Genomic DNA, 18,571 nt, shown 5'->3' with positions numbered 1-18,571 from the left:
GATAAAACCAAGAGCAGTGAGGGGATATCTACCTAAGCATCAGCCAATAGGAAATACAGGTGTTCTTAGGCTGCAGTCCTATGCCCTATTGGAATATTTATTTATTTACTAGTCCTATTTAGTCATCCTAATTCCAAATGCTGTTACCTGAAGGAGTGTGGGGTTGAGCATCCCATCTCCACCCCATGCCCCCATAACTGCCCTTCTTGTTCTCCTTCAGTTGCAGGCAAGCATTTGTAGTGGGGAGCCAGCCTACTCATGTAGGCTCCCTGTGTGATTTTAAACCCTGAAATCAATCAATCAATCAATCAATCAATCAATCAATTATTTTTTCTTAATATTTATAGGCTGCCTTTCTGAGTACAATCCACTGAAGGCAGCTCCCGTAATAAAAATTCAATACGGTATCGACAATACAATATATAGAAGCATCTAATACGACAATATCTCCAAAGTTACTAAGCTGGCAGTAACAACAACATGAAAAACCACACCCAGTCAAAGATAGGAGACATAATCTGCCAGCAGAGCAATGTAAAGAAGGAAATTTGGAGGATGTTCATGTTGATGTGGCTCCATGCAATCCTTCAACTGGCTCAGGCCCAAATTGTTTATGGCTTTATATATTTAAAAAACAGCACTTTGAAGTGGGGTCAAAACCACACTGGCATCCAGGACTCTGGTGGCCACATTTTGAACCAGCTGGCCTTTCTGAGCCATTTTCAGTGCTCAACGTTTTGTATAATTAAATCATGGGTTAGTGTGGCCTGGTCATGAGCAACCTCCATGAGCAGAGTAGGTGTTCCACTTCAAAAGCGATCCAACTCATGGGAAAGCGATAGGGTCTGTAACGTGGGGAAAGAGCTAGCATACTTGTCCCCCTTCACTCTGCTAAAGATATGCCTGCATAGGCCTATTGTGCTGCACACACTATTCTTTTTGCAGCAACTTTCGGGGGGTGGGGGAAATAACAATTCCATGGTCAAGGAAGTAATTCATTTTGTTTTATTTCTGTAAATGAAGATGCAAAATAAACTGCAGGACACGCATAGTGTGAATTTAATCTAATTCCTTTTCATCTGCAGACCTGGTCTCACCAGAAATAATTACTCTGGTTGTGACACATTTCTTTACCTAACTGGGGTAAAGTGCCATTCTTCATGTAGGCTACTCACAGCAGAACCCAAAACAGTGGACCTGTATGAATGATATTGCTCCATTCAACACGAGCACCAGGTCACTAGCTAATGGGTGACTTGGCGGGAATCCAGAATCATGAAATCCTGCACTGGAGCTCTTCTCCCCTAGTTACAACTGTGAAGTATGGTGGAACAGAAGCCTAATCAGATAGCAGGAAGAAAAAAAAGATGAGTTGGGGGATGAAAGAGAGAAAGAACGAAATAGGAAATTATTCTGTTTTAAAAGATGGCATTTGGTGTTTTCAAAGTATTAACTTCCTTCTTTCTTTTTTTGCTTTGTGACAAATGAATGTAAAAATGCTCATGCCTTGTGGCCTAAAGGACAACACAGTAGGATCAATGTTCACTTTGTACTCTATGAAGCTTGAGATTAAAGTCTCTACTGATAAACTGAACATTCTTTAAAACTGACCAGAAGCAAACATTGTCTGTTTGCTGCTACTTTATTACAAAGATACCACTGAGAATAGTGAAGAATACTGTTTGATCTTTAACAGGTTGACCAAATGATTGCAGCAGTCAGCTGTGGTACATGAGATGCTTTCTGCAAATTATTGTTTCTGGTTATAAACCTTTATCATAATATCTCAGAATGAATTATGTATGTATTTCATGTTTTCTCTTCTCCTATCAGCCTTGATGTTCTCATTTCAAGTTTCACCCTAGCCTCCTAATAATGCAATATTGAGGCCATTCAGACACTAATTATGCCTCTATGGCTTTCTTGAAATGACTAAATCAGCATCACTTCTATAATTATCATTAGCAACTTTGTATCAGTGGCTTGCATTACACAAGAAGCTCCGCATTAAATGAGTTATGAATATATATGCATTTATAGCAATGAATCTACATTCTATACCTATCTCTTCCGCTCTCTGTTTATTTATTCACTTGTGTAGTGCTATGTATATACACACACATACTTAATGTTGCTATGTGATGCTTTTTGCATGCAATTAAATACTTGCAAAATATATGCAACTGGATACTGAGATGTTTTAACATAATGATTCAGGACAATATGCCAATGTGCTGTTGTTGGATATGGCATGTAGCTCAAAATATCCTGAGAAATCAAGACCAATTATGATATTTGATGACTTCCTGATCTCTCATGTTTAACTAAAAATAAAGCAAGAGTGATTGGAAGGCAGGACAAAGTAGCCAATGCAAGCAATTGCATTGTTCCTCTGCAGTCTTTTGTCCTGAAAACAAACTGAGATGCACATACAAAAGGACTATGCTTTCTATGTGGCTATTCCATGTTTATCCTGTTTCAGGCTTGTATTCTCAGAATGTAATTAGGCACGTTTTCTGGAATATTTAGAGGTGGGGGAAGCTCAGAATTCAGAAACCATTCAGACTAGGCTCTAAAGTGATGACTGCAATGTAAGAAAATCTAAATATTAATATCAGTGAAAGCTTCACTACCAGTATCAACAGTTAGGGAGGGGGGTGTCATTGACACTGGTGTGGGGAGAAATGGTTAAAACACTGCTTGTTGTGCATCACAATCACAATCCTGATCCTGAATTTTGTTTTCAATTTATTTATTTATTTATTTATTGTTTATGGCCAAAGAATTTGGCTTTTTAATGAGGAGTCTTTAAGGACTAGCCTCACCACTCCAAGCAGTTAGTCCACAGTCTCAGGGGAAACAAGTTGAAAGTTGCCTGGCCTAGCAGTGCTCAATGGTATCCGAGGTCCCATCATTCTCTGACTTTGCCACAACAGTGTCAAGGTCAGCATGGATGCAATAGGGGAGTGCTTGGCAAATTGGTAACAGCAGCTCCTTGAGGGTTCTAGATGTGGCTGCTTCGCCACTTTAGCATTAAAATGCTAATAAAAACAAAAAGATCACCCACAGGGTTGGATTCACAAAAAAACCATTAATTTATTTTGCTGCCTAACCATAATTTATTTTCAAATTTCTGCACCTATGTATCTTTCCCCAGTAACAATGTGTGTTTAAAAAAAAACACTTGTAATGGGCTCTCTTGTATTTTATGACCTATATTATTACTCTCTGGGTAGCAAAATGATGGTGCCAAACTAATTATTGCTTTGTCTAATTTTAAATCCAGGTCTAGAGAGATTAACAACTTGCACATTAATTCAAGCATCAACAGACTACATAACATAATGCAGATTCAAGGGAATTAAGGAGCCTGTTCTGAAAAACCTTTATACACTTTGGGCCTGAACCTAAGCTGGTGTAAAGTATTTTCATGATGGCGTTTTACTTTGGAGGCAAGGGGATCGGTATTTGCTGATGAGTTGACCTCTTCACTTTGTTTTTTAAAACACTCTTGGCCATAACCCAACACAGAGTTAATGAAATTAATAGGTTGTATCCATTGGTGGCTTTGCTGCACCAGAAAGCACTTTATTCCTGAAAGTCAGAGTACCTCATTTTTGCTGATTCCTCCTACCTACTAGACAGCTATATGAAGCAGATCATATGTCCCCCCCCCCCTTTGGCTCTGGCTTCAGCAAACATTGGTTGCTACTATGCCTGGTACCAGCTGCCACACCCAACTGTTTTTTTCCTGTCAGTCATAGGGGAAAGGTTCCCTACCCCTTTCTAAAGCACAAAGCTGAACCTAGATTCAGACATAATGAGTAATGAGTGGTTTTTAAAAGATGCAAACTCTTTTGATCTTCTTGCAACCACTCCAGGGAAGAAATAATAGGGGAAAGCACACAAGTCCGAGGCTCATTCACATAATGTGAAGCGATAGCTTACTGTTACATCCAAACTGTGGTCACTGTATGACCAAATCTTCTCTCCCAAGCAAAATGGGCACTTGCTCACACCCTGAGATACGTAGAAAATATTTGTGATTGTGGTGGTCTGTTTACCTGACTCGTATGCAGTAGGAAAACCTCAATCTGATGATCAATTCTTATATATAACTTTACAGCTATTTTCATTTGCTGTGGAATTGAATCTGGGGTTTCTGCTGTGTTCCTTTAAAATATAAAAATGTATACTGGCAGGTCTCTAAGACCTTCCTGTAAATCCCGCTCAGTAGACTTAAAAATAATAATAATCGTGATTTCCCACTGTTGTTCTTTTCACAAAGAAAATCTATGGACTGTATGAATAGTATGCTAAATATTTTATTAACAAAACTGTTCCTAAAAGTGTGTACAAAGGCTTCAGATACCACAAAGGGAAAGGGGCTGCTGCAGTGATTTTGAAATCACCTTCGCATGTATGGTACATGGGTTGCTGAAGGACCAGTTTGACCCCCTTGATACTACTGAATATTACTTTGACTCATCTCTTAATTCTGATTATGTGGTGCAGTTGTATCAATCTAAGGTCAAGGGCCTGAATAAATTCTTTTGTGAGGGACTATTAGCAGGTCTATTAGAATTGAAAAGACCCATGCATCTAAATGGTCTTATGAGAATAGAATTACAAATGATGCGTTTTTAAATAAATTGTCATTTCATGGAAACTTATTAGAGAACTTATTGTATTGTTAATGCACAATATTGTTAAGTGATGCCGTCCATTTGTAGAGTAATAGTATAAAGGGGTTGAGAAACAGTTTTATTGATGTAGTTTTTGCTTTGATTCCATTTGTTGCATTTTACTGTAGATTGGTGGAGAAAGTTGAAGTCTTTATACCTTACATTTAAAAATATTTTTTCTTGAGGCTGCAATCCTATAATACTACTCTGGGAGAAAGCCCCATGGAACTCAATGAGACTTACTTTTGAGTAGATGTGTATAGGAGTGCAGCCTCAATCTCCTTCCTATAAAATGTTTCTTTCTTTCTTTCTTTCTTTCTTTCTTTCTTTCTTTCTTTCTTTCATACTCTTTTATAATTTATGAAGCAGAAATGATAAAATTAATGTATACTTTAGTCAAAACCCTCCCAGAGCAGCTTACATAAGGAAAAGGGAATGTGAGAGAGGAGGCAGAATCAAGCTCAAACTCAAGTTCTTGAAGTGACCATTCTTCTAATGCAGATGTGTCTATGCAGATTTCTGGCTGGCTGATATAAACAACGCCTCCTGATATAAGTTCTGTCTCTCTTGTCCTTTATAAAAACCAGTTCCTCCCTGGAAGTACTTTCCATCCAACACCAGATCTAGGAACAGAGCAGGTGACAATGTCTTGGCCAGAAGAACAGGGTTGCTCCCACCACACAGTTCTTCTCTCAGACAGCCATCGTCATGGTAGTTGCAATCCTCACAGAAGGGGACCTGATGGAGCTACCCTCCTTTCATGCTGATGTTAGTGGTGATTTAAGCACTCTGGGGCAAAATACATAACATCAGCAGGACTAGTGTCTCATCCATACTTGGAACGCAATCAGCAGACAAGCCTAGAATTGTATTCTTGCTTGGCACTGGGCCTAACTTCCAAGTAAAAGCACATAGGCTGTGAGCCTTGCAACAAATCTTTATAGTAGGCCAATATAGTAGACCTCAAATTACTTTGGTGCTGAGGGCTGATGCTAACAGGTTCACCTAAGGTTCCCCAAGTGCATGGTTGAGGTGAGATCCAAACTGATTCATCTCACAGCTCATTCCTCCAACACACTGCACTAGCTCTCATAGAGCTGTCAAAATGTCCACAGGTTATGGTGACATCTCTTTATATAGCAAGAAAAACAGAATGTGTGCATGTGTGCACGTACAAAGGGTTTATTTTACATGAACAGGAATTCTTCTTCTTCTTCTTTTTTACAAATGGCACACATGCCAGGAGGTAGTGGCACAGGAGGCAAGGGAAATATGGAACTTTGTTCCATAATTAATTTTATCTAAGAATATAGTTTATGCAGCACTTGCCCTATTAGAATGATCTGAATGGTCTTTGGAGAAATATAAACCTCTAGTCCCATCTTGGAACAACTAAGTGAGCCAGCTGTTATAAATTGAAACCATTTACTGTTTGTGGATTGGTCCTTCTGCATACAAACAATAGTGCTGGGGAAGAAGAGAGCTATCTTTAGTGCTTGAGCATCCCTATGTGAAACACCTAACACAGCCTTCGCCAAGCTGGTGCTCTCCAGATGTTTGGTACTCCAACTCCCCATGCTGGCTGGACACCGTGAAGGCTGATCTAACGCATTATTAGAGTGGCTGGGACAACCCAGTGAGATGGGTGGTGTACAAATGATAAAATTCTTCTTATTCTTCTTCCTTTCAGTACTGACAACATAGATGTATATCAGGGACTGGCCGGACAAAGAGGTGTGGTGGGAGGCACCAACTGGGGAGCCTCCAATGGAAACCTCGGAGAAGGAAGGTTCAGAGCCAGGGGATTTGTGGTAGGACACCAAGGAGAGGTCAGAGAGAAAAGATTGGAAGGTGGTCTGGATGCTGAAGGGGCAACAGGGTTTAGTGAGCAGGACGAGCCTGTGAAAAGCAGTTCAGACTCCGAGGCCAAAGCAGAGGAGGAGAGGCGTCAAGAGATTGCTGAAGAATCCAGGGAGTCTCCCTCTCCTGCTGTTGCAAGCTCCCCTCCTCCCTGGTCTCCGAGAATTTGCAAAGTAATGAGAAGATCAGAACAGATATCAGAGGTGCACAGACACAGTTTGAGACTGCTTGGGAACCATCCAGGAGAGAAGGAGCTTTAGAGAGGGTGAAAGGAAGGGACCTTCAGTCCTGGCAACTGCTTCATAGGTGCAAGGCCTACTTGTTGCTGAGACCACAAGGCCAAGTTGCATGTCCGTTTCCTTGCAGAAAGAGTTAACTGATAACTGATATCTACTTATTTTATTGCTGACCTGTGTCTGATTCCAGCCCTGACAATCTATGTGATAGTAGCAGGGTGGTCTCTCAGCATCTCCAGACAGGGCTATAAAAGACCCCTGTGTGAAACCCTGGGCGGTCAGAGTCAAGGATATACCTGTGGGTTTAGGGTGGTATATAAATTCAATCTATCTCTCTATCCATCTATCTACAAATAAATAAAAGGATTAGGAACCTGTGGCCCTCCAGATGTTGTTGGATTCCAGTTCTCAGTCCTCCAGTCAGAATGTCCATTGATCAGGGATGATGGGAGCTGCAGTCCAGCACCATACTGAATGCCACAGGTTATCTGTGTGTTAGAGACAATACCGAGCTTCGCTGAGCAATAAGACAGCTTCTTATGTTCCTGTGGAAATGTCTTTATTTGTTTATAGCATTTGTGCCCGAATTCTACAAGTTTGAGGCAGCTCACAACAATAATCTATAATAAAATAAAATGACATCCTCATGTAAAAATGGCAACACTAAAATTAAAAGCACAGGACATTGAACTCAGCAGATTATATCAGATAGGCATACAATATTTGTTTACTGACCAAAGGTCTTTCTAAACAGATAGGCTTCATTTATTTATTTAGAAGATTTCTATTCAGTCCTTCACTAAAAACTCCCAGTGTGATAAAAGAAAATAAAAGAAGTGGCCATTAAAACAAAACAAAGCCATTAAATTCAAAAGAACGGATAAAAACACAGTCAAGGGAACTTACGCTATATGCTGAAATGCCTGCACAATTTTTTTTAAGCCTTTACGTGGTGCCAAAACAAAACATCAAAGAGGCCTCCAAGTAAACCTCTCTGCAAAGAGCATTCTACAGATGGAGTGCCATGACCAAAAGGGCTGCCTGTCTGGTCACCGGCCCCCTAATGGCTAGGAGGGATGAATTCAACCAAACATTGTGGGATATTATCCCACAGCCTTGGAGCTACAGCAACAAATGCCTTGCTTCCTGTTGATGCCATGTTCACTTCATGCAATAAAGGTCATAGGAGAAGGAGTCTTGAATGGTAATAGGGGAGAGACACATATAGAGAGAGTGCTGACCCCTGAAGTTTGTAGGCTGTCCCTGGCCATTAGTACAGGTGTCAAATTCAGATCTGATGTTCTCTTCCCCCACCCTTTCTTACCCGTGGCCCTTCCACAAATACACAACCAGTGCCATCAGAGCTGACAGCACTGATCATTCATTTGGGGAGGATGTACAAGAAAAGCAGCAGGTCCTTGCTTGGCCTTCTTGCTTGGCAGGAAGAAGATATCAACATCTCTGGAGCTATTTTCCCCATAGAGGAAAATCAGGCTTCCCTAAGACAAGGTAAGGATGTGGGAAAGTCTTCTCCAACCTGGTGCCTTCCAGTTTCTTGGACTACAACTCCCATGGCTGCAGCTGAGTTGTAATCCAAAGTGTCTGGAGGGCAATTTAAATCTATATGGAAATATGTGCAGCGTGGGGGCTCAAGGTTAGGCAACCCACAAGGCATGAGGGGCTGATATCAGAAGGAAATATCCCTTTCCCACTATGAGCATGCAGGAATTGTTTCTCCTAATGCAGAGAACGATTTATTTACTTATTTGATTTCTTACTCATCCTTTACCACAAGGTCCCAGGAAGGATTACAAACCCAAACATTGCACATATTTCCATACAGATTTAAAGCTGTAAAAGGTTACATATATTATGAGAAATAATTTAATAATCTAATAGGATCTACTCTGGAAGGGACCAACATGGACTGTGTATTATTTGTGTATTATATATAGCATGCAAGGGAAGGAGAGACTTGTGAAAGGAAGCATATGAATATAAATTGCACCTAACTGAAAACTATAGTTAACTGATGGACATGCAAGTTAATAATATACACTAATGTATATTGGGACACAGCTGCCGGTAAGTGTGCATGGTACTTGGACTTTCATCCGAGTTAAATTTAGACTTTTATCTGAGCAAACATGCACATGCTTGGGCTATATGGTTGGTGAAGTGTAGTTAAAGAAAGAGCTTGGCAATCCTGCAGGAGAAAACAACAACCCCATACACATAAAATTGGAGCAATGTGAACAATTATATGCACATGAGTAAGACATAATGGATTGACAAGTCCCACATTAAGGCTGCAATTCTGTACTCACACGGGTGAGATGAAGTCCTGCTGAACTCAGTGGGATATACGGTACCTTTCAGGAGATATGTTTAGGACTGCACTGTTAACTACCTCTAGCAGCACAAAGACAAGCTCCATGGGATGTTTATTTTTATACTGGACAGAAGACTATTCCATGCTACTTTCTATGACAGTCCTTTTCATAGAGCTGGGAATTTGCCATTCTGGCATGCAAAATGTCCCATTGAGTCTTCTGGCACTTGAATACACATTAAGGAGATGTTTGAGTTGCTCTACCTTCTCGCCTTCTGGCTGCTTTGCAAGTACACTGGCGTTAACCTGAAGAAAATCCAAAAGTTTACCATCGTATGCCCAGTTCCTGGGGAGGAGGCTCTATAGAAATCACTGGGGCTTATTTTCTGTGTACACAGAGGTGAGTCTCAAGGTACTAGTGCAGAATATAAATGATAAAAGGGAAACATGGGATAAAATGCCACTCCCTGTGTTAGATCCTCTGTCTGGGCTTTTAACTTGCATATGCAATGTGGCAACATAACTCTTCCCTCCCAAAATGGACTGTGAGAAAGTATTCATTGCATCCAACATAATAAGGTAAGGAAGGGTATGAAAAGCCCGAGATGAACACCAGCTTGCCTTTAAAGTAGGGGGAGGTCGCAGATTGAGAGATGTAGCTTCTGATTAAGGCACTGAAAGTGACAAGTGGATTTTGCTCGAAGACAAAAGACCATTGGTGGGTCCCTGCAGCAAAGCATTTGAGAATGGATTCCATCAAAAAGGTTCTAACTCTAAGGTTTGGATTTGTCTGTGCATGTTCCTCACACAACAACAATTAAACTAACAAACTAACTAACAAACAGGCAAGTGATTATTTGTATGTGAGGTACAACAAAGGCACTTGTAACAACACAAACAGAACTATCATATCACATCACTGCAAATGCAGTAAAAGTCAATGGAGGTAGTTCACATAATCAACTATGAATCATTCAGTTGTAAAGAGATATCAAATCATAAGCAAACATGTATTTTTTGATATCAAAGCACCAGCACGCACCCATCCATACCTCTCAAGAAGGTGCGGTGGCCATAGGATCCTAAACACTTAATCCCTGAAGCTGCTGGGCATGTTCCCTGAGCTGTAAGTAGCAAGGGATTTGCAAGGAGCCACTCTGATGGCTAGATTCTTTCTAATCAACTTTCACAGCTCAAATTATGGGGTATTTCACTAATAGGAGATAAAGGAGAGATGGGACTTGCTGTATAAAAATTGATTCCAGAGACTTATCTCTGTTCAGTCTGGGCTCAAATTAACTCTTGGAGATTATACTAAAAATTAGTATTAACGATGCCCATTTTACAGGTGAAGAAACTGACACTTGCAAATGATAACACAGAGGATCGCAAGAGGTACAGCCAAACCCTTTGCATGTTTACAACTATCACAATGCAAACTGGACTCACTTCCAAGCAAGCCTGTTTAATGACATCACACCTCAAAGTATTTTTACTCAGAACTAATTCAAGTATTTCAACAGGACTTGGTCCTTGGCAATTTAGGATTGCAGCCTTGGTATATTTTGTCTTCCCACTCCCATGTATCCTGTGGGAGATTCCTGGTGTACTCAGCACCTCACCTCAGATGATGCTGCCAGTTTGGATCCACAGGGAAGTCCTTTTAAACAGAGAGCAATTCAGTAGAACTTCCAAGAAAGCATACCTAAGATTGCAGCCCCACAGCACTATCCTAGTACAGTAAACAGAAACACTCTGAAGAGTTTAATGGGATATTACATCTGTATCCACTGCAGTGATTTACTAAGAAATGAAGCCCCGACTGAATTCACTGGGTCCTATTCCGAAAGAAGTGCGGCTTTATTTGCTCAGTGAACACTCTTCAACCCAGCGGAAAATTTCTTTCTGAGGAAAGAACTTGTGCAGGACGGTGCCGTGAAACGTCATTTGGAGCAAGTGAGAGCAGGGGATCCTGCACGCAAAGGAACTTCCAAGTGGAGACAGCGGGAATAAAATGCAACTGTTAGGGGGGGAAGTCTAATGTCTCTGGTCGTTTTTCGCTCCCCCCCCCCATGCTGCTGCTATCCTGCATCATTCAGGCTGCTATCCCCTTTGCCGCACACAGTTTGTTACCCGGGGGGTGCGGAAAGCTCCATAAGCATACAGTGCGACTTTATTCTTTACCCGCGAGCAAGCACACAGAGCAGGATCGGGCTCACCCCCCCTTTCCCGGTCTTTCTCTTGCTTCAACCGCTCTCGGCTGTTGCCGCCGCGCAGCATCCCAAAGTCTAGGGAGCAGAGTCGACGGCGAGCGGGCTGCACAGAGGCATTACTGCCACTGAGCTGCGGTAGGGCCTGGAGCTGGAGGCGCCGCCGCCGCTGTTGCTTATTGCGAGGTGGGGACCAGGCGGTGGGGGGGGGGAGGCAGAGACGTTGGCCGCCGCTGCTGTGGGGGGGGAGGGTTGGGGGGGATGGGACGGGCTATGGCGCTTTCCCGGCTGCAGGGAAAGTGCCCGAGCTGGGAGAAGTGTTTCTCTTGCTGCAGGAGGCGGAGGCGAGGTTGGGAGCAGGGATCCCAACTCCCCAAGTTCCCGATTCGCCTTTTGGCGGCCGCGGGAGGGGCGGGAGAGCTTCCTGGCTGCTCTGCCATGACCTCCCGGCCACCTCCAGGCAGTGTTTGCAGGCTTCCTTGCAAGCGACAGCCCCTACCATGTAACCTGACCTGTGCAGCCAGGGGCCTGGTGGTGGTGGTGGTGCGGCGGCGGCGGCAGTAGCGCGCGGCCATTGAGCTTCCTCTCCTCCTCTTCTTGCCCATGAATCTGGTGCGTCTCTCTCTCTCTCTCTCTCTCTCTCTCTCTCCCTCCCGATATCCCCCCACCTTCTTCTTCTCTCTCTCTCTCTTTTTTGAAAACTGATCTTTGGCTCCGAGTGTGAAAGTGATTTGAATTTGGCTCGGCGGCGCTCTGCGCAGGCGTTCAGCTGCTGGCATGCTGGCTCTTTGCGAAGCAGCTGTTTTGGGTTTGAAATTCCAACATGGCAGAGGCTGCAGTCAGTCTTCCCTTCAAAAACTTGGAATGATTTCAAATCATAGGCACCTTCACTTAACCCGAGCCCCCATTCATCAGCGAACAGATAGGATCGATGCTGCTCTAACCTACCGGGCTTCTCTACCAAACCTCCAGGTAAGATCTCCCATCGCCGTTCGTCTCTCTTCATCCTCCCCCCCCTCCCGCCCGCTCTGTTTAAAATTTTATATAATTTTAAATATATCCCAGGCGGCTACGGGCGCTTTAAATTTTGTGCGTGTGCCTTTTAAATATTAAATCTAAGCCATAATGCTTTAAATCTATATTTAAATATAGGACATGCTCCAGACTGGTTTATTCTTTTCTCTTTTCCCCCCCCGTTCCGTTTTTCTCATCTAAGCGCAGCGTGGAAAGTAAAGAGATAGCATCGCGGTGGATGGTTCCCCCCGCTCTCCTTGATCGTTGCTAACAATAGTCAGGAGCCCAAGAGTTCGCGATTGCGAGATTTAGAGCTTCCCCCTCCACCCCACCCCGCCGCCAAATCCACTTTCGCTTAAGTGGGTCTCTTTTATTTTTTCAAATTGGAGTCCAAGCAGGAACGCGCGGATAAGATGCGAGTTAGGTGTATTGGGGGAACGAACTTTTAAGCAAATTAGTGTGAATGAGGATCGGCGGAAGGGGAAAGTTAGGGTTAAATTGCCGTGTTTTAGTTCAGGGTGGGGGGGGGCGTGAATATGTCAAGAGAAGCTGATGCAGTAAAATGTAAGCACATCATCGTGGAGGGAGGGGGGACAGCACGGTGGGCGTATTGTTGGCTTGGAACGGAGAGAAAGATGTATAATTTAATGGTATATACAATCCACTGATCCTATTACTATTCTCCCTGGAGCTCTTGTTAGTTTCAATGGGAGTGAGTGAAATTGACATGGACTTGTATTCGTGGTCATGTGCTCTTCTCCCCCCCCCCTTTCTTTCTTCTCTTGTGATCTGAGATCCCCTTTTTGTTGATGTTGCTTTCCCACTTAATTATATGCATGTAGGTTAAATGAATACCTGACGAAAGGGCCCACGTTTCAAGGCAGTGACATTTGATAGCTGAGAGGAAAAGTGGCTTTAATGAAAAGCAACCTTTGGAATTCCTGCTTGTGAGGAGGAGAAGAAGAAGAGGAAGAGGGGGAAAAATCCAATTCAGCTTTTTTGTGCTGCCAGCAAGAAATGATCAGTAGCACCAGTGTTTATGGTATGTCTGCTTTTGGGATCTATGTCTTTCTGTTTCTTTCTCTCTCTCTTTCTTTGCATCTAGATAAATTTTTAAAGCGCATGATGAAAAAAAATATCTGAGGACTTTGCATGTGGATATGGCTAGAGATAAATGATGTTAATGGTAAAGCTTTAAGTGTGTAAATAAGCAGTTTTTGTGTGTTATCATTTTGTTTCTGATTTCTGCTTTGATTGTAGTGTTACTTTTGTTCTCAGTTGCAATGCTAAAGTTGCATGTTACCAAAAGTGAACTGTGTACACTCAAATACTATGTAAATTAGTAAACTCACTGACTGTAAAAAGGGGAGGGGGGAAACCCTGAACATATCTATGCCTACACTCACAGCAAATGTTTCCTTTTAAATTTTAAAGTAATAGTTATTGTTTCTTACTCTATGCTACCGTTATATCTTTCCTCCCTCTACTTTTTTGTAGGTTTTAGATCAGGATAGGAAAATAAGATGATTCATAGGTGCACAATAACCAATTCTTCCGCCTCCCTCCTCCAGTTTTAATAACGACCTGTGTATTTTCTGTCCTTTTTTCCATATAGCTGCTTGTCATTGCAACATACTTTTAAATGATTGTAAGAGGCCACATTCTGCAAAACACCTTTAAAAAAATAGGCCTGGAGGGATCTGATGAAATGGGGCAGGGAGGATTTCAATATATTGCAGTTTACAAAAGTCCAGTTACAGAAGCTTAGAGAAAGTATAACAGCAGATTTTGTTTTGCGCACAAATGCAAAAATTAGGAATTTGTGGGGTGACAAAAGGACAGCGAATTGTCTCACTTTTACTAGCCTGTGGGAGAAGCAAATAAGGACAGAGCAAAACCTCATGGTCAGCTTAAGTACGTGACCACTGATCTTTCCTAACAAACCTGAATCCAAAGCAAAGCTTAAGTGCCAAATGTCCACTCCTAGGCTGATGCTAGTAGGTGCCTATATCTCTCCAAAGTAACCCTGAGCCGCTGTTACAATAGGGATGATTATCTGATTATTATTATTTATTTATTTTGCATTTGGAACTTGTTGACTTTAAGGCGATCAATACAGCAACTGTTTATTTTAGATGCACATAATTTGCCCTGAGACATGTTTTTAAGGGGGAGGGGGGAGAGAGCAGGAAGACACGGCTTTCTCTTTCTCTTCTCTCCCTGCCCCCCCCCCCCGCTTTTATTTCCTAGAGCTGTTGGAGCGAATGTGATTGCCAGATGGGAGATTTCCCTCTGTGATGTTAAAGCTGTAATATATATTCACAGCAGATTGGACCTGCTGCTTGTGATGAGGATATTACATTTATAAATTTTAAATCGGGAATTGGATAGTGTGCTGAGGGCTGAAATTGGATGGGGTGGATGGTGGCCACTGTTTAAATGCAATTCCTGGATGATGATGATGATAATTCTAATAGTAGTAATACACAGTCATCATGGTTGGGTGACATTGCTTTGTATATTGTATGGCACTTGTGCACTTTATTCTTTCCCCCCAACCCCTCTGGGTCTGCCCTCTTCTCCTTCTCTCCACCCCCACCTCTACTTCTCAATTTCCTAGTAGAATATCTTGACCAGCAGAGTGATTTTGAAAGCGGCCGAGTTTTCGGGGAGGGGTGAAGAGGATGAGAGAGTGTGAGAGCACCAATGTAATCAGTTCTGCAACTGAATGTTTGTGTGTGTGTGTGTGTGTGTGTGTGTGTGTGTGTATATCAAAAGAAAAAACATGATGCATTGATTGTTGTTAGTGGATGCACCTAGTTATTGTTTTGCCCAGTGATGTGGCCTGTCAGGAGCAGAACCCTGAAAAGCTGGAGAGTAGGACTGAGTCACACTCCAGCAGTTCTGCTGTTGCAAATTAAAAGTGTGTTGTGGTCAGGAAATGAAAGCTACTGTGTCTCTTTTGAACAAGTCGTTTATCAAGGGGAACATCTATCAAGCAGCCACTTGTCATGATGCTTCAAGGGGGGGAAAAGTTAGGTCTGAGTTGGGGAAGCTGCTTTGAATTGACTCCCCCTCCTCATCTGCAAAATAAAAATAAAAATGGACTTCTGTTGTCACTCCCAGAAAGAAATTTTTAAGAAAAAAGAAAGTCAGCAGATCCTCTTTACACTTTTGGTTTTGAGTTGTTTAACATAAGGCTGTATCTGATATTTTCCCTATGATATAGATGTATATTTTAAGACTAAAACTTCAAACAGTTAGTCTGTTGCTTTTGCGCTTTAATGTTTGTGGTTCAGGCTTTATTTTTTTGTGTGTGTGCTTCCCTGCATTGCATCTTTAGGAATATATTGCATCTGGGGGACTTGATGGGATGAAATATATTCGTAAGTTTGTTTTCCATGTGACAGTTGCAAGGTTTAGACAGTGAAAATTAATCCCAGATTTCTAACCTCTGATAAATCTGCTTTTTGTTGTATTTGTCATTAGCTCGTTATCGGGGAAATCTTTCCAGTGCTGGTATTTATGCAAGAAATTGGGCATTACTTTGTACCACATCAGGAGAAACGTTAAGAACATCTTTGCCCTTTCCATCTTCTCTTTGACAAGTGCACTGCATGTGGATTCTTACTGTAAACGTTTGTATCCTAGACAAGGATACATAGCTACAGATAACTCATGTCAAAAATACCATTTTATAAAACCACAATATAGGTGAATTTTCGCTGGACTTCCAGAGAAGTTCTGAATTTTCTTTGCCAGACAGCTTTTTGTTAATAAGAGAATGAGGTATTCCTTGAAATCAGGCATTTTTTAGCACTCCTCTGTCCTTACTGAAAAACAAGTGCTATTTGTGGACAGTTTGGACCAGATCTCAGCAAAAATGCAATAGGACTTTGGGTGTTAGATTTGCTAATGAGTTGTGTCTGTTGCATTATGATGAAAAAGCTTTATTAATGTGTGATTTTTGAAACAAGATGTGATTACTATACAAACTTGGTGCCCAGTCATCATTCCTTACCCCCAGACAAAAGAGATTTATACAACAGTAACCAGCTGTATTGGAGAAAGTGTGGGATGTGTGTCAGTTATGTGACACACAATATGGTATTTACCATTGGTAATAAGCATTGGCTTCAGGTACCATCCATATAAACATAGCAGAGGATGGAATACATGGCCCCCACCATCAGTATATCTGATACATCAAGGAACTTTTCTCCAAGTTCTTTCTGATGGTAGCAATTCAGCATGAGAGCTTTATTCCTAATATTTTCTAGTGCACGTTGGCTCAGAATATATTCTGTGAGTGCCTTGCATTAACACTGAGGTTATATTTATGTTCTATTGCTTGTTTTTATGATCACATGATTAATTTCAAAAGTTTATTTATTGATAACAGTGTACTGAAGAATTCCCCCCACCCTTTCATTCTTTTAGTGCTTTAGGTTGCAGAACTTGAACTTCGAAATATAATTGTTCTTTGTGCATGAAAATGCTGAAAGAGGGGTTTATGCGTGCTTTAAAATATTGCTTTGGGAGAATGATCATTCTGATGTGTGTGTAGCTGTCAATTAGTTAGCTCTGTGTGTGCATGCAAGAAGTATTTGGGTGTAATGTCTGATCTTCCTGCAGTCTTAATCATCAATTAATCAGTTAATCTGCTTGTTTGCGAGCCATTTTAATGATACAAAATCAGCATGATAGCTGTATGTAGGAAACTCCCTTGCATGTTTTTAATCTGCTAGTCTCATCTAGCGTTGTTAGATCCGATAAAGGAAAATATTTGGCTCTTTGCCCCCAGTTAACATACGCTTTATAAGAACTTAAGTTTGCATTGTATAACTTTACAAAAAGCGCCAGGTTTATTGACTAATGTTTATTTAATTAACTGAAATTTCATCATGATTTATTGATGGGAGGGAATTGTTATACGGGCATTTTGTGAAGTAATGGAGCATTTTTTCTGTCAATCAGCATGATAAAGTATTTCATCAGCGTGTTTACCTCCTTCTCCTCTCTCTCTCCCCCCACTGCCATTAATAAGCAAAGGATTTAAAGTTAACAAGAAACATTAAATATGAAGTTGCCTTTCTTTACACAACGCAACCCAACCCAACCCAAACAAAATGATCCAAGTTGGTAATAATGGACTAACTTTTATTCTATTAATTTTTATGTACATCTACTAATAAATCAACGTACTTCTTTTGAGCTTGGGGAAGACATGGTAATAGTTGGTGAAAGCAGCACAGTGGGCCAATTGAGAGTCATCCTATTCCAATTACATTTTGGTAGTAAAATATGTGTAATTTAGTTAGTTTATATTTTGTAGCAGATTCTCTCCCCCCTCCCCATGCTTTTAAATTCCTGATTGTACACCATGGTTATGGTTACAGGTTATTAAACTCTCTTTGCTAGAAATGCTATCTTTTAAAGTGAAAACTGATATATCTTATGGGAAACATCTGGGAGCTTTAAGTGTAGCAGGGGGTCTAGCATCCTTTTATTAATAGACAAACCTATACCCACTTACCTGATAATTTAACTAAATTGGATTTACCTCTAAGTAGACATGCATAGGATTGTGATAAGCCGCCAACCCCCACAAAAATACACAAGGATCTCTTCCAGGTGTAAAATCCATGCTGTAGTGTTAATTATGAGCATTAGTTGTACTATCGGATATATACAAACAGCCTAGCTTTTCATTTTTTAAACTTCTGTCCTTCAAAATATAGTGGTGAGAAGCTGGAAGCTGGGTAAAAATGGAAGTCTATATAGTCAGCCTACCACACAGTGTGAGTGACGGCGAAACTTCCAAGGAAGGTCAAATTAAAATTAGATATGTCAGCATTTTTGTAGGAAGAGGGGCTTGGAACATATTATTTGAAAAGCAGCGTAAGCTTGTGTCTGCTAGTTCTACAACAGCAAATATGAAAATACCTGTTGATTAACCAGTGAGAATTAAAGTCCTAAAACACAATGAATTCTGTCATTCCAGGAAAAAATCAGTGGGTATCCTCCCAAAAATAAGTTCTTATAGGAGTAGGAACTTTATCCTGCTCTAAAGCAAATTAGAATTCTCTTCATCAACATAACTTCATGAGGGTACCTGGATATCAAGGCGCTAGAAGAACAATGACAGGCAGCTTCTTGTTCTGGCAATGTCAGTAAATGGTACCTGTGAGATGCTTCATTATAGCACATTTAATTTCAAGGCTAAATTTTATT

General features: G+C 41.3%; 1 protein-coding gene across 3 annotated transcripts in view; it reads left to right on the top strand.

Moving 5' to 3' along the window:
• The first annotated feature begins 11,590 nt into the window (after nt 1–11,590).
• FIGN (fidgetin, microtubule severing factor) overlaps nt 11,591–18,571 on the top strand; it is a 125,269-nt gene continuing 118,288 nt past the window's right edge. For 2 of the 3 annotated variants that reach the window (XM_053408456.1, XM_053408442.1), the window contains exons 1-2: nt 11,964–12,295; nt 13,180–13,379. In XM_053408456.1, the coding sequence (XP_053264431.1) occupies nt 13,355–13,379 (25 nt within the window). In that variant the 5' untranslated portion in view covers nt 11,964–12,295; nt 13,180–13,354. Of the gene's footprint in view, nt 11,936–11,963; nt 12,296–13,179; nt 13,380–18,571 lie in introns of those variants that run through there. The other variant, XM_053408451.1, reaches the window with a different exon arrangement.

The sequence above is a fragment of the Podarcis raffonei genome, chromosome 1 (genome assembly GCF_027172205.1).
Source record: "Podarcis raffonei isolate rPodRaf1 chromosome 1, rPodRaf1.pri, whole genome shotgun sequence".
NCBI classification, from domain to species: Eukaryota; Metazoa; Chordata; class Lepidosauria; order Squamata; family Lacertidae; genus Podarcis; species Podarcis raffonei.
This window is presented reverse-complemented; position numbering and strand designations above follow the sequence as displayed.